Source organism: Hippopotamus amphibius, chromosome 2 (assembly GCF_030028045.1).
Source record: "Hippopotamus amphibius kiboko isolate mHipAmp2 chromosome 2, mHipAmp2.hap2, whole genome shotgun sequence".
NCBI classification, from domain to species: Eukaryota; Metazoa; Chordata; class Mammalia; order Artiodactyla; family Hippopotamidae; genus Hippopotamus; species Hippopotamus amphibius.
In genome coordinates, this window is record NC_080187.1 from 31,645,434 (window position 1) to 31,666,685 (window position 21,252).

Sequence of the window (21,252 nt, forward strand, 5' to 3'; positions counted from 1 at the left end):
GCTCATGGGTGTTATTAAAGATGAGCACACTTTTCAACTGAATATTGATTTTAAAAACCTACATTGCTACTATTGCATAAAAGACTGACCCAGAGATAGAAACATGCCATTTAATATTGTTGCCATCTACAAAAACAAAGTTAGATATGGGTGGAACTTGAAATATGTCAGGGTATAGGCAAAAAAAAAAGAAAGAGAGAGAGAAACTTTTCCAAACCTTTATAAATACATGATGGAAGTGATAGCCCTACAAAAAGCTTCCTCTTCCTCTTCATAGAACTTGAAAGGGTTCACAGGAGTCCATGCACTGCCATGAAGACAACCGCCAAGAGCTGTCACCACAACCCCAGTGCAAAGGTGAAACCTTGAGCTCCAGGAGGTTAACTGTCACACCCATAGGGAAACAGAGATAAGAAAAGCATCCATGTTCCTGACTCACACAGCATCCTTCACTGCAGGCTTTCCTAAGCTACCTCTAGAATATCTCAACTTTCGGTCTACCCATGCCTGGTACCAGAAAACACAGATGTGCACAAAAGCACATTTTAAATTGTGAGCATTTGGATTTGTTTTTGTTTATTTGACTCTCCAACGTAGGTTCTTAGATTAGTAGTTCTCATTTCAAATCTGGTAATAAAAAGAGCTTCATCTTCTCTGAGTGAGCCAGCTTCTAAATTTGGCTGATTCTTGCTATCGACAATGCAGCTGGGATGACCTTAAAATTTCGAATCCACACTGCCACTCACTATGTGATGACTTTGTGCAAACAGCTTTCCTCAGATGTGATTTCCTATTCTATAGAATGGGAATAACAACACTAATGTGAGGAGGTTGTTTTATGATTTGACAGCAATGTTCTCTCTCGTGGATTATTGCAACAGTGTCATACCTGGTCTTCTGACTTCCATCCTAGCCCACCTTTCCTCTCCTTATCAACAGAGCTGCTAGAGTGGTCCTGGTAAAATGTAAGTCCATAAGTCATTCTTCTGCTTAACTCTTCCCTTCCCAATGCCTTTTCATCCCTTTCAGAGTAGGAGTCAAAGTTAATGATTAGCTTACGTTATCTACCACCTTGTCATGGCCTCTCTGACCTCACCAGCCATCACTCTCATACTGGATTATCTTGCTCCAGCAACACTGGACCCTTCACTACTCTTCAAACATACTGGAAACACTCCTGCCTCAGGGCCTTTGCACTTGCTTGTTTCCTCTGCTTGGAAATTCTTGCTCTAAGTATTCATATGAATCACTTCCTCATATCCCTTTAGGTCTTGATTCAAAAGTAATCTTCTCAGAGGGTTAATAGGCTCCCCTATTTAAAATTACTACACATTCTCCTTTATAATACTTCTTTTTTGTTGCTTTATTTTTCTCCTTAGTGTCAACTAATACATCCTACATTTACTTGTATGTTTTATCATCTCTCCCAGTAAAATATAAGCTCAATGCGTGCATTTTGTTCACTCATTAACTATGTGACTTTCTGGGGGAAAAAATATCAACTTCTCTGAACTGGAGTTTATTCATCTATTCCCCAGGAGAGTCCTACAGCAATGTCTGCACATAGTAGCTGATTAATAAACGGTCATGGAACTGATGACTGAATCTTTAAAAAGCATGAAAAAGAAGGGAAAGAGAAAAAGGAAGATGTGGAGAAAGGAGAGAAAAGAATCATGTCAGAGATGCTCAGACTTCAGTGATATGGAAAAAGAGAACCAAGTAGCATGAGAAAATGGAAAAGAAATCAGGGTAGCATAATTGAAAAACCCAGGAAAGAAACAAAATGAAGCAGAAGAAGGAAGGGCTGTTCTTCACCGTTCAAACAGTATTTGAAAGATTTAGCTATAGTTTTATCACGAGCCAGGACAGCAAGGTCCTCAGAACTGTGGGAATCATCCTCTATTCTATGAACAACCAGTTGAGCCATTCCCCCAAGTAGTTCTGGACTCACGAGAGACCTAAACACACAACTGACACCAGCAAAGCCCAGTTCACAATTCTTGGGAGGTAAAAATAGAACCTAGGTAATAAAATAAAGTCTAACCTTTCTTTCCTTTGAGCTTAGCCCAGTTTCACTTGCTGGTGGGATGCTGGTGGGATGCTGGTGCAGAGAGAGGCCTCACACTCAGCCCATCAGAGCTGCGAGCAGAAACTGCAGGGGACGCTCAATTCAAGATGGCGGCAGCGGGCCACGCACAGAGACCCTGCGTGCTCCCGCACGCACACCTGCCCCAGTGAGGACTCTGCCCCTCCCCACTAATGAGATCCCTACAAAGCAGCATCACCTGTGGATTGTCAGGGCACGCATGTCCTCTGGGGTGCGAGCTTGCACCTCTGTTCTCTGATGAAAGAAAAAAATTTTATTTTGCTTCTAAACTGAACTTGGCCTCTTCTATCGGTTCCAAGGACACCCAGCAGTAGGACGGTTCTTAGGGCCTGAGTGGAAAGGGATAGTAACATAGCAGCTCTAGGATGCCATTAACTGTTAGATTAGATCCAACTGTGCTTCATCACCAACTGTTTTCTTAGGAACCTGGTTTGAACATAGATGTAATGCCATATATATGTAAGTACTAAGATTAAGGCGTGGTCATAATGTGGAATGTCATACTCCTCAAGCACACATACTCACACACAGACAAACACACCTCCTTACTATGCAGTTAATTGATTCCCAGTCTTTCTGTAAGGCAAGGACCACAAAATTCTATAGTTTTCTCATTCAGATCCCAATCAGTGGAATCATCTGGAGCAAGAGGAAAGTTCCAACATCCGTGCATGGGAGCCTCTCTAGGGCCTCAGGAAGGATCCTTCCCTTCTGGTTCAGACTCGACCATGATTTCCACTTTTGCCTCATGGGAGTCTTTACTTTGGCACCCCAGTCTTACAAGAGCTAATTAGAAAGTCAGGTAAGGTTAGCTCTGAGATGACTTTCAAGATCTGTGCTGAGGATAACAACATTCACTTTGCAAGCTTCTTGGGAATTTTATTTAGTGAGAGCCACTTCATCCCAAGGATTTAAAGCAAGATGGAAACTAGCTCATGAATCAAAACAACTCTCCAGAGCTAAAAGCTAGCTGTATCTGCATAACAATTTACCAGATCCAAACAGCAGGGCAAGGTCAGGGGAAATAAATTGGCAAGGTCATGGTTCTCTGAAAATGTTATTGAAATTCAGAACTCCTGATCCTCCGTGCTTGCTCTGCCCTACGGACATCTACTCTCCTTTTAAAGGATACTGTGGCATAAAATAAAATAAATCTAAGTATGTGTGGAAATCACAGGCCTACCCTTAACCCCCTCCTTCCTTCTCATTTCATATTGTTCAGATCATGGAGGAAATGATCAAATCATAACCCACTGACCTCACTGTATCGCCACACAAATGAAAGTGTTACTTTCTAGTAACACTGATCTGCAGGACTCTTGGTCTAAACTAGAAACTGCTGTTGACTGTGCTTGAAAGTATACTTTCAAAGTATTTTAAATCTCTTTAATTTTTTGATCAAATGATTGCTTCGAATTCACTGTTATAATTTTGAGAACCCCAAAATATTGGCATCCTAAAAAAAAACGGCAAAGGCCCACGTGCCAGAGAGCAGGAAGCTGAGATTAAACGTGTGTCTGACTCTTCCTTTTAATACCCTCAGCTAGAAAAACCCTTAAAGCAAGTCATCTAAGAGAAGCTTCTTAAAGTCATGGCCTCTTTTCGGCCTATCCCGGTGAACCACTGAATTTCAGATTCCTCGGGCGCAACTCCGAATTCAGAATTCTCCTTCTTAGGTCGCGAGGAATTTCGCAAACTATGACTCCTAGCCTGAGAGGGGAGAGACCTTGCCAGGGGCGCAGGAAGCGCCACCCGGGAACCTCACTATCAGCGGGCGCTTAGCGCAGCCAAGCGACAGGCTGGCGCCAGGGCTCAGCAACAGGGAGGTGCCGGCTGAGGCGGGGAGAACTTTGCGCTCGGAGCAGAACCACCCTTTGCTGGCCAGTCGCGTCGCTCCTCGGAGGAAGCCGGCGGCCGCGGCGACTGGGCGGAAAGGGGACGAAAGAAAGGAAGAGAGGAAGTAGCGAAGGGAGAAGAAAAATGAAACCAGGGCTAGGGGCACCCGCGAGAGGGTGGCCGACGGTGGAGCGAGGAGGATGTGGCTGCTTTTCCGCACCCCGGGCGTGAACGCCTTCTCCTCCGCGACCCCCAGGAAATAAGGGGGTCTCATCTGGGCGGAAAAGGAAGAGACAAGAACCCAAGTGAGCGCCTGGCCTCCTCGGTCACCGTGGCCCCCTAGGAATCCCAGCTGCTTCTCGGTCCAGCTTCCCCACGGGGCCGGACGCAGTGCCCGGGTCGCCCTGCGGATGGGGCGGGCAGGGAAGAGGCGCCCAAGCCGCGGGTGACCGGCGCCGCCCGCCCCGCTCCGCGCAGGGACCGGGCGGGCAGAGGATGCGAGGCGCAGGGACTTGGGAGCGGGTTCCGAGACCGCCTAGGGCGCGCTAGGCTCCAACTTGGACTGCCCAGAGTCCGCTTCAGCTCCTGGGACCGCTTCGCCGCGCAGAGTGAGCTGCGCGCGGGACTTGGGGGCGGAGACCTTAGGCGGCGGCTGCCAGCGGGGAGAGCCGGGCTCAGGAGGGGGCGCGCTTTCTCCCTGCGGGTCTCAGTAATGAGGAGACAGAGTTTGTGGTGGCTGCTGAGCAGGGTCTGTCTGCTGCTGCCGCCGCCCTGCGCACTGGTGCTGGCCGGGGTGCCTGGCTCCTCCTCGCACCCGCAACCCTGCCAGATCCTCAAGCGCATCGGACACGCGGTGAGGGTGGGCGCGGTGCACTTGCAGCCCTGGATCACGGCCCCCCGCGCGGCCGGCCGCACCCCAGACGGCAGCCGGACAGGCACCCAGCGAGATGAACCTGAGCCAGGGCCTTGGCGGCGCCCGGTGCCCTCGCCGGGCGCACGCTGGTTGGGGAGCGCCCAGCATGGCCGGGGGCCGCCGGGCGCACGGAAGCCCGGGGAGGGCGCCGGGGCCGAGACCTTGTGGCCTCGCGACGCCCTCCTCTTCGCCGTGGACAACCTGAACCGAGTGGAAGGGCTGCTGCCCTACAACCTGTCTTTGGAAGTAGTGATGGCCATCGAGGCGGGCCTGGGCGATCTGCCACTCTTGCCCTTCTCCTCCCCTAGCTCGCCGTGGAGTAGTGACCCTTTCTCCTTTCTGCAGAGCGTGTGCCACACGGTGGTGGTGCAGGGGGTATCGGCGCTGCTCGCCTTCCCTCAGAGCCTGGGCGAGATGATGGAGCTCGACTTGGTCAGCTCCGTTCTGCACATTCCAGTTATCAGCATCGTGCGTCGCGAGTTTCCGCGGGAGAGTCAGGTGAGAGGAGTCTGGCGCATGGAGCGGAGATGGGCGCCGCTGGGGGCCGGGACGGTAGCGGGGGCGGGGAGGGCGGAGAAGGAGAACCAGGGTGAAGACCTGAGGCGCGTGGGGCTTTACAACTTTGATATTGTTTAAGGATCGGACCATATTCTTAGGTTATAGGTAGAAGGATCTCAGTAGAAGTAAAATAAAACATTTTAAAGCGCAGATGGAAATAAAATGAGAGGTAAGGTAGCAGGTGGAAAGAAAGTAGTGGGAGAATACGCGAAAAAATCTACACATTTTGACCAGTTGGGAGAAACCTAGTGGCTACCCAATGGAAGCACTGAATAGAAGCCGAAGTTCAGGTGCGTGGAGAGCGGTCGAAGTTCTAATGACCAGCGGGGGATGGGCATAGACAAACCCAGACTGCCAGAGTCTTTTTCTCCCCTGAGGAACTCCGAAAGCATCTGTGGGAAAGAGTACCTGCCCTCTCTGACTTCTTTAGACGACGTCCCTGAGCGTTAGGCGATGGTGTGGAGAAGAAAAAAACCTCCCTCTGAATTCCTTTGAGTAAACAGGAAATCTGCAATTAGTACAGAAGCAATAGGTAGCGTGCTTAATTAGTCTTGAGTATCGAAAAGCATTAAAAATATTATCTGATACCGTAAAAATGGGTGGGAGAACTCATTTGGGATTCTTTGACCCTACCATCTCTCCATGTTATGTGGGTTCAGAGACTGGCTATATTTAGTTGTGTTCAGCCCATTTCTGCTCCAATTATCTAGGAATAAAGAAAGACGACTCTAATGATTTAGTTTCCTATGGGTAAATATACATATGTATATATACAATTTATATTTATTTCAATAAAGGAAGCTATTTGTGAACTTAACTGTTGACAATAGGATAAATATTTAAGGAGAAGGAGGGGTCCTTTTAGCAATAGGAGTTTTCTGCATTTCGTGCATTATTATTTAATAAAATATCAAGCACTATTAAGCTTTGCACAAAGTATTTATGAAACAAATAGGTAATTGGTATTGGTCCCATTTTAAAGATTGAGAAACTGAGGCAAGTTCTGGGGCTTGATCAATGTTGGTCGGTGTACTAATAATAGAGTCTAGACTGGGGAGAATTTCTAACTATATCATTTTCATTCTATCACTGTAGCTGGAAAAAATATTTCTAATCTCTCTTCCACTTCTGATATATATACAGAGATAAAAAATAAAGTGAATAAGAGCAAATACATGTGAAAAGTTTGATCAAATCTATGCATAAAATATAAAGAGAGTACTGAAGGTTTCTTTTTCTAGAAAAACAAATCTTACATTTTTAATCTTAGGAAGAGCAGGCTCAGGCTACTTTCAGCAGTTGCCCAGAAGAGTCCTATTTAATGCTGAACTGTAGAGATTTGATCTGCAGAGTGCAGGCTAATTAACTTTTATTGAAATGTTTCCATCACCTGAGTCTGAATGACTGTAGGCAGCAGATGGCAAGGCATGGAAAACACAGGTGCTCAATGCTGCCAATGGCCAGAGTGTTATAAACATGAAATTGCATCCATAGGGTGTATCATTATTAATATATATGCAGAATAAGATCTAACAAATGCAAGTCAGCATCACTTGTTTCTCATCATTGCTTCCTTATTACCTAATACTTTATACGTACCAATAGTGTTCACAGTCTCCAGACTCCTTTCCATTTGCAGATTGTTTGGCAAGAGTCTTAAATAGCAAGAATTTCTCCCAAAATTAGTGTCCCTCAGAAGTGCAATTGTCTGTGCTCCATGATGAATTTTTGTAGTATACAGCATACTACAACAATGAGAACAGAGAAACTGTGAAGAAGCATCTAGACTCAGTAAATTTCAAAGCTTTAGGACCACTGGAGGGCAAAGAGTCCTCCAGGGACAACCCTTGCAAGCTGACAATGAAACAAATACTTTCTCAAGCACATTTACTTTTATATTTCAATTCAGAAGCATATTTTAAATCACTGTTGTCTTTGTTACTTTCGTGGCACACATCATGAAAGGAAGGGATTATTTTATTCACTCAGATCTAGTTTGGCCCACTGAGGACATTTCCTTTCATTTATCTTTGTATTTTAAATTCAAACATATGTAACCTGTCTTTAGTATATAATTTAAATGTCATTCTATAATGTTGCAAACTAAAAATGTCCAGCTCAATGCCAAGTCACTGCAATATGTAATTTTAGGATATGACCATCATCTGCTTTCAGCAGAAATAATAACTGATCTTTCCCTGGCTTCTCCTGAAAAGTGGACCTTTCTCTAATATGATGATATGATTTTTTTTTTAAACTTTCTAAATATAAAAGAATGATGAAGTCATTTTACACATTCAATAAAACTGACTTAATTTAGCCACTGTCCTTATTAGTCTACTTCCCCATGACCTAATTTGTTAACTGTGCCCGTGCCTGAATTAAGGATTCTAGAAGAGAGTGGACTTGTCCACACAATCAGACAAATCAAAATTGCCTTTAGAGCAGAAGCAGCAATGATGTTTTCTCCCACTTTCTTTTGGGCTACTGATTTCTTTCATATGAAACCTTTAATTAGTAAATAATTGTTTTAATAGCATCCTACCACAACTCCTGCCTAGAAAGAGATACCACTGATATGATAAAACCCCTGAGAATAGCATAGTCATTTTATTTCAATGTACTATTTATTCGAAAAATAAACATTCGTTCATCAGCTTGGAAGGAACCAACTTCCTTCAATCAGGGAAATCCATTAAAAGTAAGATAGTTAGCTATGCACTTTTGGAAACCATATGTGTATCATCACTACATCATAAAAGCTTAATACAACATTACACATAGGATAGAGTAAAAGCATGCTTCCACCCCCAAAATTCTGACTTTTACCACACCCAAACCTCCACTTGAGGCCAACTAAATTCTGTTCCCACGGCATTCAAATAATGATGCTGCACCTGGATCCAGTTACAGTTACATTTAAGTTATATTAAGTTCCTAAATTTGTTTCTTTCTCTTCACTCCCTCTACTACTTTTTCTTCTGAGATTTTTGTATAGTTTCTCCAAAGTTAATGCCTCAAAATTTACCTGCTGAGGCAGTGACAGATACACATTTCTTTTCTTTCTTTCTTTTTCACATTTCTTTCTAAAATGTATATCTCATGTTAATTCCATATTAGTTTCATTAGGCAGAGTTGATGGAGTCATATAATTGGCTTAGATTCAAACCCATGCAATTAAAAGGTGACTATACAACTATTTTCATCTCTTGTTGAATGTACCATCCACAATTTGCCTGTCTCGTGAGCCATATATGCTAACTAATTAATAGATGTTTATTCCCATAGACATATTAAGTGTTTTAGATGGTCCATTTTATAATACAGGGCTAAGTACTGAATTCTGTTTATTAGAATTTGGCTAGCATGGTGTCACTTTTGTACGGTACAGGGAACAAAGCAATGATATCACAACATAACTTATGTGCCTAGAGGACAAGTAAAGGACATTTATTTTTAAAACATCTGCTCTCAACTGTGCTGGTTTTCCTTGACTTGCTCCATTCAAGGCACTGTTCTCTCTCTGGGGGATATGTACTCTTCTGCAATTCATGATGAATGGCTGATAGTAGCACCTAATTGTTGCTGACTTGAAGATAAACGATTTCAAATTAAATGTCAAGTGATGCAAAACTTTTCCTAACAGGGATCTTTTACAAGTTCCTCCTGAAAAACAGAGACCTGGGATTAATTTGGAAGTTTTTATTTCTAATCTGGGAATTTTTTTTATAACACTTACTTTTCTGGATAAATAGAGCAGAAAAGTCTAGCATACACCATTCACTGGGCAATTAATCTGTCTCACCCCCTTTTCTTTGTGCCTGCCATAGAATAGTCATAGAGAATCTTGGGTCTTGATCTCCTTGGCTATGATATCTTGGAGTTAATTTATGATGAAATCAACTGAAGACCAATTTTGGTGTCTAATTCCTTAATGTTTTATCTTCTGGTGTGGCAGAAATCACCTTGAATTTTGTGCCACTAGATTTTATTTCATGAATATCTCCAGTCAAATTCCAATCATGTTGGTTAAACAAGCACAATATGATGGAAGGTATATTAAATAGTACTCAAAAGACTCAGTCTACCTCTGCCTCTTACTGGCCATGGAATCTTAGGGAAGTGCCTCTATCTGTAAGCATCTAGGCTTGTCAGTTAAAAGAAGGTTACTTTACCAATCTGACAGAGTTGTGTGAATCAAATAAGAAAGTGAAGTACTTTGGAAAAATTTATAGTGTTAGCTAAATAACCAGTAGATAGGTGTTGGTTTTGATCTGATAAGGATCATCCTAGTCCTAATTCACCACTAATTCTCCATTAGTTGTTACTAATCAAAATAGGATGTGATTCACAGTGTAACATGCCTTCATCTTCCACTTTACTCTCTACACACTCCCTCATTTTATTTTTCTTTAAAAAATGTGGGTTGAGCCCAAGACCCATCAGGGTCAGACAGGAGGAGGAGAGAGGAGGTTGCAGGAACAACCCAATCGTCTTAAGTCTGAAATCATCTGCACTGCAGATGGAGCCCTTAGCAGCATCCCCAGACCTTCAATAAAGTCTGCATTACCCACAAAAAAAAAAAAAAAGAAAGGTGGGTTTAGCACCCACCCCCGCAAGAACTATGTTCCTAAATAGCTTGTACCCTTGCCTACAATTAGAAGACATGCCATAGGTATTGTTTCTATACCAATGGCAAATTTTTATAAATGTACATCTTCAATGCAGTTTCTAGAGCCTTAGGTATTGCCATAGAAGCTTCAATAAGATGCCCAAGTTTCTTCAGAAATGTTGGTCTCTCAGATTTCTCCTATAGGAGAACTTATAGTAGATTGCTCATGAGACTACAGCCACATAGTCTAACCTCTCTATCCCAGCTCCACCTACCATACCCCTAAGCACACTGTTTGGCTCAGCTGACATTATTTTCATGGCAAGTCTTTCTTGATGAAGAAAGCCCCAGTGTGTTGGTTCATACTGGGACAAGCTCCTTATCTCATCTTGGACAGGTAGGAGTTTGCAGACCAGCTACTTTGAGTATCATTGCCCTAGGCAACTATGTGGAGGTCTCACAGCAAGGTATTGTACCCTTTAGTGGCACCACTAAACGTAGAGATGAGAATCTCATTGTCTTTTCTCCTGCCTAGTCTAGCTACTCACATACACAAAAGAGTAAAGAAACAGTACAGCACCAGAAATGGGATGTGGAATCTCTAACACTAGCCAAGCAGGAAGAAAGAGCATCTCAGCATCTGCCACATTGCTTTTTGAGTAAATGAATGAATAACAAACTAATGGAAACCTTTAAGCCACTCATCTCTTTCTAAGATCTTTCCTGTATGAGATGGTGAGAGAAGAGAGCAATGGGGAAAAGGTAAACAAGGAGTAAGCCAGCCACCTTCCCCCAACCTAACACCTCAGCTAGACTTTCAGATCTCCTGGATGTGAAGGATTCAGACACTTTCAGGAGAGACTGTGTTTCTCCTGCACTGAGGGAGCAGGTTAATCATACTGACCTGGGCTGGTATTATGTCAGCTGGAGTAAACTCTGACCCTGAAGAACTAGTATCTGCTTGGCCAGGGATGATCTTTCTGTAGAGAAGAGCCTTCAAGAGTTCAAGTGGTGAAGAATTAAGCAGGATGACTTTGCTTTTAGTGAGGCTGAATTATGCCTCACTGTTATTCATTTGAGACATAGATTTAGGGAAAAAACCCAATCATGTATATTTTTGTAGAATTTATGCTTTTCAAGGCTCCTTCATAAATGTGCTCATAGCATCATTTTAACAGTCCTGAGAGGTACATAACAATGTATAGACAACATAAAAGGACTAAAAGAGCTATGTATTGTAGGAAGTGATAAGTCACCAAGAGGAAAACAAGACTAAAAGTTTCTTCTGAATTCAGTGTATTTGTCAGCCTACAATCTGAGAACAGACTGGATCTACCACTGCTTTTGAATTATTGCAGAAGAAAAGAAAGATAAAAGGGAGATATCTACTTCTAGATTCAATGGTTAAATGCATATTTCACACTAAAAATACAATAGTAGAACTTTAATGAAATAAATCATGATATATCAATATCTTTACAATGGACTACTGCATACCCATTCAAAATGAAAATATATTTATTGACACAGAGATAAAAATATGTATATGCTATATGTAAAGTGTGACCTTCTGTAAAATATAAAGTCTAGAACTTTATTTATAAAAATGTGAAATGTGATTATAACTAAATGGTAGAAGTCCACATTTTTTCCCATGCACGCTTCAATTTTTCTAAAAATAAGTATGTATTATCTACACAATTAAACATAATGAGAGGAAAAAGAAGACAAGTTGCCTTCACATTTCCTCACCAATGCTTTCAATACTTCAATATGAAAATACAGATTTCAGGAACAAATTAATTGCAGAGTATGTTTAAATTTATCCTTTCACATCTATATTTTCAATTTTATCCTCACAATTATTTTGTGACGTGAGCAGGACAGTTAGTATTTATTTTACAAATCAGACAATAACATATAGATGGAAGAAATACAAGGTAGGGATGAAGAGAATAGGTTTCTGAGATGCACAGACCTATGTCTGAATCTTAGCTCTACAACTTTCTAGACATCTTACCTTGAGAAACGTGCGTGATGTCTCCATGCCTCAATTTTTGATGCACAAAACATGGCTATCTCATAAAGTTATGGTGAGATGGTATCAAGTATGCGAAATTCCTAGCACAATACCTAGAGCACTGTTTGCTTAGTCTAATGATCATTTTTTTAGCACATAGTGTTGACACAGCTTAACAAACAAAATGAAAATAATCAGAATGAGAACTCAAATATTCTAGCTTGTTCTCTTCTCTCCAGAGTACTTCCACCTGCATTTTCAGTATGCATATGATATTCAGGCTTAAGAGATCTGGTTCCAGTGCACCAAGCCTAACGCGAAAAAAAAAAAGATTCTGCTGTTTTGAAACCCCACTTAGAGTTCCAACTCACTGAAGTGCACCCTCAGGTTAGGAATGTGTCAGTTTAGTCAGCAGTGAAGTGAACTTTGAGGTCTAGTTTCAACTAGTTGCTCTTTTTGTATGGATTCTGAATGATTGAATCTTTGGAGCAGAGATAAAAAGTAATGTTTTATTTCTATTGGTCAGTATTCATGAGGATTTCACAAGTCTTGCCTTATCTACTACCCTAATTTCTCATAAGAGGCTCTAGGAACTAAACTTAAGGAACAGTAGAAACATGACCCAGTTGACTTTAGGCTTCTTGAGGAAGAAGGGGAGGAAGGGGTTGTTAGAAAGGGGAGAGTCTCACTTGACATGGATTGAAGGTTCAGAAGTTTCCGTTTTTTCATGCAGGCTTTATCCATACTAATGGAACTGACTTGTGGTATGTATTAGATCAAAGTTTAGGGACAGTAGCACTGTTATATACTAAAGATTATAAAAAAGGATATCCATAAGGCAGACTCCTAGTTTGACTGAATCCTGACTATATCAAAATTGTTTGATGCATACAACTTTCAGGGACTTAAAAAATGTGTACTGTTTTTCTGATTATAAAAGTGATGCCTCTGTGCAACTACCCCTTGGGTATTCTCATATAACCTTGAGTAACATTTTGATATATTTTATTCTCTCAAGGATAATGGTCTAAAATTTTTAGAAACACTGGGGTACAAATAAAGAAAGCCTTATTGTCACTCCAATTGGACGCTGGCATCAAAGAACAGAAGAAAGCAATTCATCTTTTTTTTTTTTTTAATTTTCTGAAAATCAGAGTTGACATGGCTTTTGAAGCATGGACATTCTGAGTTGATGGCATGTCTGTATTAAAAAGTGGTATTTTCCTTTGTATTTGAGTCTAGCTTTATATTTTCATTGCTCTGCAAGTGCTGAGCCTGTACAGTGCCAGACAATGGCTCTGTCTGGATCTTTCAGTAGCATTCTTAGGAATGACTTAGACATGGGTTGTCACTACTTTCTTCTCAGTTAGGGGTGGTCATTAGCTGAACTTTCAGTATCAAGCGCTTTGATGGCTGCACAACTTGCATACGTTCAATTGGTGTATTTTTCTATTGAAAGCCTCAACGCAAAGCCAAACAAAAGTTGGGTGAATAAGCTCCAGTTTCAAAGTAAAAAATTTTATTTCCATAAACGATGTTAGATGCTCAGCATGTCTTTATCTAATAGAATTATAATCTGGCTCAGTTGTGGAATTCTATCTCTTCAGTCCTAACCAGATGTACTTAAACAAGGATTCAATTAAACACAGAATTTACTTCTATGAGTTGTGATTTTAATAGGCTCATGTAGAGAGCTGTTATTGTTTTAATGCTATATAAGGAATTAATTTGAGTCACATCACACAGTGTGTTATACACATAAGGGTATGCTTCCGTGTATACTTGAAAATGAATGATAAATCCAAATCTGAATTAATCCAATGTGCCTTCATCTGGTTGCAAGCACAGGGCACCATCTTGTGGTCTCTAAAGTATAGCTTTAAGTTAGAGGATCCTAAGAATCCAACCTCTCAAGGCAGGAAAGGACTCCAAGCAGCTTTTAGTCCATTTCCTGTTCTTTAGACCATGGGAAATCTAGGGTAGTCCATCTAAGAAAAGATCTTCTTCTACCTTCTAAGAAGAACCAACAATCTCTGCTGTTCTGTCAGCATAATTGCAGTTATAAACCTTAAAGTAAGATATCTCAGAGTCTGTCTAGAGGCATTGAGAGGAAAATGTGAATGACTAATTTTAGAAATGTAGGATGGCTAATTATTTTTAGTAGCTGTATTTACTATCACTTTGGTTCATAATGCAGCTTGAAAAGATGTGGCTGTTTTATTGTGTTAAGCATATCATTTGTTCCTTTATTTCTGATTATAAAAAAATTACGTTCTTTGTGGATAATTCTGAAAGTTAATAAAATGCCGAAGAATAAAATAAAAATCACGCATAAACCCACAGCCCAGAGATCTAGACACGTGTATGTGTTATAAAATTGGGATCATGATATTTTGTGAAATTGTCTAACATATAAACATCTTCCCATATCGTTAATGTTTTTTCTATTTTTTTAATGGCTAGGTAGTTTGCCTTTGAATGGTTGCTTCATGATTTGTTGACCCAAGCCCTGTTTGGAACAGGTTTTTACCGTGAAAGGATAGATAAAACTGCTACTAATGGGACTTTACCAGACTGATCTTCCTTAACATCCTTGTAGTTTTGGGTGCTGGGGAACACCCTCCACTTGAGTTCTGTGACACGATCATGGTTTTCTTCTTTTCTTCTTTTTTTTTGGCTCTTTCATTGTCTTTTACTGATTGTACTTCTTGTCTTTGACCCTTGCTAACTATCACAGTGCTGTGCTGTCCAGTATGATAAGTTACTAGCCTTATATGAATACTTAAGTTTACATGAAATTAATGGAAATGATATAAATTTAAAAGTCAGTTTCTCAGGCACTCTAAACCCATTTCAAGTGCTCAGTGGACACATGCAGGTAGTGGTTCCTTTATTTGACAGCATAGATATATAATGTCTTTTGGTCTTTACACAAGTTCTGCTGGACAGTTCTATTGCTGTCTAAGGGTTTGCAGTTGCAAGGAACAGAAAACTCACCCCATGGAGCTCAAAAACAAGGAGTTCATGCTGAAAAACTATAGGAAAATGACGTAGTGGAACTATTTGAGGGGCAGCTGGGCTGCACCACTGGGAAGTGCTGGGCAGCTACTCTCTTCTCTTCCTCTGGGGCCCACAAGTGTTCTCTTGGCTCTCACTTCACATCTGCTCCACCCTCCTCTCTGGATAGCAGCTTATTCCTCCACCCTGCTGTAACTTCTGCATGGATGTGGTTCTGATTCACCATGACAGGACTTAGCCTGAACTCCATATGACTTTATAACTCTAATCAAATCACCTGACTCTGTTCCTTAAGTCTCATAGCCCATGTTCTCCAAACATCTGATTGGCTCAACCCACAGAGGATGGTTTCCCCTCCATCCCAAGTTATATGTCCTCCCTTACTCCTAACGGCAATGGCCAGCCTCCCGAGTTAAGTGCTCAATATAAACCTTAGAATAAAATTGCAAAGCCCCTGCTCTCAAAGAACTTATATTGTAGTGAAGGAGGCAGACAATAGGACATGCAAACAAACAAATATATAATATGGTATCATTAAGTAAAGACAAGTACAATACAATGGAGAAAAGTAAATCAGGGTAAAGGATTAGAGAATGACGATGGTTAGTCACAAAGCCCTGTCTGAAAAGGTGACATTTGACCAGAGATTGAAGTAAGGAGTGAGCCATGCAAATTTCTGAGGGAAAAGCATTATAAGCAAAGAGAACAAAAGTGCAAAGGCCCTGGGGTAGGAATGAGCATAGCACTAAATATTCGTTGACTAGATTGATTTTCCTCAGTACCACCCATAACACTATTTGCTAATAAGTTCACAGTTTCAAAGAAGGAGGTATACATAGTGAGGCAATAACCAGATTTATTACACTCCTACATATGGTCAGTTCCCAAGATTTAGACTCCTGAATCTGTCTCTTTGCATGTGGCAACACCAGGAATTTCTAACTGGAATCTTCAGTTATCTCTCTCATTCTCACCTTAAACTCAAAATATTTAAAGACATCCTGAGATGGTGTCCTCTCCACCTATAACAAGATTTCTCATAGCGTCTTTGACTTCTCCCTTTTGTGGGCATCTGGTTCTGTTGCCTTTGCCAGTATGTTTTACGTGTCCTTATTCCTCCTTCTTATTTTCACAAGACATTAGCTCCTCCCACCAATACCCTTGAATAGCCCCTAATATCTCTAGTTCCTTTCCTCCAAACTGTTCTGCATACCACTGCTAGATAAATCTTCTTAAAGCAAAGCAACTTCCATTCATTTATTTTTTCTTTTGTTCACTCAGCAAACATAAAGTATACTGCATTGAGTCTAATACCGCCCCACTGCTCAAAACACACTTTACTATGGCAATATTATCATTCTTTTTCCACTCCTCAACACTCCTGATGGGTGAAATGCACACCTTAATAACAATTATTACAAGAATAATTCACAAAATTGGAGCAGGGTCCACCAACCTTAAAGGAATATGTCAGATTCTCTAGGTTTTGTGAATATAGTTCAGAAAAAGCATTCCATCCCTGACTCCCAAGATTCGGCCATGCCTCCCCTAAAGCCAGAGAAACACAGGTCAATAACCATCAGCAACCTTACAGAACCTGGTCCTCGAGGCCTTCCACAAACATGTGCAGATAATTCTTTCCAATTCTTGACATTCTGTTGAAATACAAGTGCCCAGAAAGCATAAGATCTCTAGGAATTAAAATTATGTAATTTTTGTAAAAAATCAGTAAGTGTAAATCATTATATTAAAAAGCATTTTTCTATTATATATATCTATATAGAAAGACAGTTATACACTAAATTGTCGTGATTTGCAGATGAATTAAACTCCAATTCAGAACTGATTTTTTCCATTGAAACAATGTTATCTGTGGCTGTTAAGACCTCAGGCCAGGCCACAAAAGCCTGCTTGATCATAATATAGCAGAACTCTGATTTTAATAGTTTTATAGACACCAAACACTATCTGTAACAGGCTTTTTTGTTTGAGATCAAGGGGATATGGAGTGAGGAGGAGAACCAAAAGACCTGTCTTTAAGTTACAGCTCCAGAACCATCTGAATGGCTTTGGAAACCTCTGTGAGCCTCAATTTCTTCCATTATAAATTATCAATAGTACTTATTAAACAGGTATTTATTGAGTGCCTAGCATGCTATTTTAAAGAATTGATAGGGATTTCAGTGAGTTAATATACATAAAAACACTTTGTACATTCGAATTTTAAAAGCAGATGAGAAGCATTTTTATTGAAACTTCTTTTTCTTCGGGAAGATGATTCTAATTCCAGTTTGAAAAAGCCAGGACACATCTTCCTGGGTACTTTTGGCAGTAGGAACAGCCCACTCACGTTCTATTGCCCTGCGTTGAACTAGACTGGTCATACTGTAACTCCTAGATGGTCAGCAGTAGCTGGAGAGGGAGGCAAGAAGAGCAGGGTTTCCCACTTCCCAAACAGGGACTAAAAAAGTGCTTATACTAACCACCGATCCGCGTAGTCTGCCACCTATCTTAGACCTGCGGGGGACAGACAGAGTTTGAGACGCTAAACAGGATAGGAGACCCACAGCCGGGATACAGACTAGAATGAGACACTTTGGAAATCAAATACTAAAGCTAAGATTGCCTGCTTATATTCATGAAAATCCATTAGTTAAGAGTTTTGAGACTGCATCAGTTTCTAAATAATACTCCATCCTGGGTTAGAATACCGGAAAACAATTAAATCTCATTCTGACCTTTATTTCAAGTTCTGCTTTTAACACTTGCTGGGCAGCAGCCACTTAAAGACCTTTGCATCTTCATCAAGAAATAGGCACAACTCAGGCCAGAAGAATGCTTAGGATCCCCCTTGTGTGATGATGTCACCCTAGGAAAGATCAGGAATAAACCAACAAGATAACCTTGACCACACCTCCTCTGCCAGTAGGTCAGTCACTTCCATTCTTGACTTCTCTGCCTCCATTCTTGGCTCCTGCATTATATTATCCAAGCTGCTGTCAGAAGAGAAGTAGTTCACTAGCTCCTTGAACTTCCTAAAGACAACAGTGTTATTTCCCACACTTCAGGCATGCATGTACTGCCCTCGTAATTTCTGCTGTAGCTCTGATCACCTATTGCTATTTTTTAAATTAACCGTTTTACTTAAATATATTTTTAAAGATATTTTGCATCATGACACTGATGAAAAACCAGTACCCCTTGCCATAAATAGAAGTTAACTGTGAAAATAAGTATACAATGAAAACAAAATAATTCTGGCTAGGCAGAATCGCCTGAGCCTTTTTTTAAAAGGGAAATTTTCCAGGTGTTAGAGAAGTGTTAAAGACATACTGACACCAAACTGAGGCTTTCTCCTTGATTTAGCAGAAGGATTAAACATTTAATTGAAAAGGGATTAAGTTTCTCACTATGCAATTCAGAATTTTTTAATGTCAAGCCCCCCAAGCAACCTAAAATCCTCTTAGGAACCATCTACACTCTGCCAAGCTCTGACCTATAGAATGAATTCTAAGCAGCTTTCACGTGGTATTCAAGATCTTTCATCATCTGAGCCTGGTTGAATTCTCATTTCTTCTAGATACTAACCCTCATCCCGTGCTCTCTGCTTAGCAATGCCTGTGTGCACAGTGCTGTTCCAAGTCTTGGCACATGCAGCTCTCACTGCTTGGAATGCCCTTTCCCCTGTATCTGCCTGAAACTCCTATTCAACCTTCAAAACTTTGTTTACATATCACCTGTGCGCAGTCTGCTCCCCACCCTCTCCCTACTGCAGTTTACCACTTTCACTTCTGTGTGACATTTCTACCTTGAACATTCTTTTCTGTATTTGTTGCACAGCTGTGTAATTATTTGTTGACATATATGTCTCTCTCCCCCACCAAATTGAACCCTAAGCTCCTAGCACAGTGGGTGGCTCATAGTAGATGCTCAGTGACTATTGATCAAACTGAATCAATGGTCCATTGCCATCCTTTCCAGTGCAACAGAACTAAGTAACACCTGTGGAAAATTCCTCATCTGTCAAGGTGGGGGTGATGTGAACCTAAGAAATGTCCCACTTTATGAAAAAGAATTCTCATTCACTGGGTGGGTAGAGTTCACGGCCACACAGAATTTACTGTGTTATGTAGAACAAAGCTGGAAGAGTAAGGCCTTGAGGAAGTTTGTTTTGTAAGAAATAGAAAATGTGTTTCTACTACCCTGTTAAACTTTTCATTGTCCCCAAATAAAAGTGACATTGTTCTCATGGCTTTGAGTCACTGCTTTCCCAAATTCTCGCCCCTGTCCCCCAGCCAACGTCACTATATTGCGTGACCGAAAATTCTTGACATGTAAAATTAGAGAAAGTCAGAGTTGATGAAAAGTGAAGTTACTGAAAATAATCATTAGTGAAAAAAAGAAAAAGCCTGGAATTGTGTTTTATCCTGTCTTCTCTTGTCAAGCAAAATATCAGGGAATCAGACAAGAATTCAGATTTGGCTAAGGTTAGCCAGTTCTATTCCTAGCTTCTCATCATACTGCTTTTCTGTCATTAAGTGTAATTCCTTAGGCTTTCAGCCCCCAGAGTGGTGGCCATCTGTGTGTCAGCAACACTCTCATAATTTTTCAAAATATAGATTCTCAGACTTATCAAATCAGAACCCCTGGGGTTGGAGTATAGAAGTCTATCCAAAACCAGACAACTTCACTGGTATTTGTGTCCACAAGTGATTCTGAGCATCGTATTTCTAAGAGTCGCCCCTAATATGATTTTCAAACTGTGACTGCGTACCACCTGAAACAAAATCACAAGTAGGTAAATTTTTTTAAAGTCTAGATTCTAGATTCACGGAATTCCACTAAATTATATGCTGTGGCCTTATATCTGCTTTTCTTTTCTTTTCTTTTTTTTTAAGGAACTCCCCCAGGTGATTTCTATGTATGCATAGTACAGTTTGAGAATCTATGTCCTGGGACAGAGGTCTCAAACTCAGATGCCATATAGTAGCCAGGACGGTAGTGGAAATGTGAAAAACAGTCCCAAATAATGCAGTAGGGAATAGTAAAAATTGTAGGTAACTGAAGGGTGCCTAGCCTTTCTGAAGGAGGCAGCCGGCCACAACTCACCTCCAACCAGCTGTTTCTCACGGGATGTTGCCAAATATTTTGAATGTTCAAAGGAAGCCATACTGTGGGTTTTTAAAATGTAAAATTGTCCTTAAGCGTTGACAACTAACTCATTTTTTTTAGCTTTACTGAGGTATAATTGACAAATAAAATTGTAAGACATTTAAAGCACAGAAGGTGATGATTTGATATACATATACATCAAGTGAATTAAGTAACTGGTGTTTTAAAAAATAACCTGCAGGCCTGCTAGAGCTTGAGCATCAGCCTTCTAGATTAGAACTGTTAATGCATTTGAGTAGGCGAGTATTAACTAGAAATGCCTCAGTGACTGGCTACGCAACAGGAGGTGACATAGGCCTGTAACCATAACAAGTACAGCAGCTTTAAGGTACAGTTGGGAAAAACTGGAATATGTACCTATTGTAAAGGAGAGGTGGCCACCCTCATCTGAAGCTAGAGAACAAGAGGGAAGAAATGGTGCTAAAAGATAGTGAATGCAATCCATTCCAGGTGTACCTGTAAATGAACCCTAGAAACCATACCCATAAAATAGAGGTAATGAGATGATAAGTGCTCACAGTGTTGGAGGTACTGATTAAGTAGAATAATTTATCTCAAATGGATCAGCAACATCATATGATATATAGTAGGTACCCCTTTTTTAAAAAATATGCTAGTTATGTTACTTTCCTTTTCCCTAAACCTCTGTTCCCATACACTAAAATTCAACAGGCACTAAAGAAAAGCAAGTCTATGGCAAAAGTCTGACAAACTCCCTTGACTTTGTGTTTTTTTTTTTTTAAGAAAACTGATAACTTTTCTATGACAGGACAAATAACAAGATAGTGATGACAAAATGATTCAAGTCCCTCATAAGAGGGACTCATAAGAAATGTCATTTCAGAATACAAAAATGTCCTTGCATCTCATCACTGGCATTCTTTCCTCTACTGTGTGTTCAGTGATTCTAAGTCCTGTGCAAAGGAAGTTGCTAAGCAAATAGTCTGCAGAATTCTTGTGGATAATTCTGAAAAAACTGATAGAACTCTGGGCCAGAGTCATTTTACTTTATTTTA

General features: G+C 40.7%; 1 protein-coding gene across 1 annotated transcript in view; it reads left to right on the plus strand.

Annotated features, from left to right (window-relative positions):
- Nucleotides 1-4,655: 4,655 nt before the first annotated feature.
- Nucleotides 4,656-21,252, plus strand: part of GRIN3A (glutamate ionotropic receptor NMDA type subunit 3A) — a 152,302-nt gene continuing 135,705 nt past the window's right edge. Inside the window, exon 1 of the mRNA XM_057722448.1 lies at nt 4,656-5,354. Coding sequence (XP_057578431.1) covers nt 4,656-5,354 — 699 coding nt within the window. The remainder of the gene's footprint in view (nt 5,355-21,252) is intronic.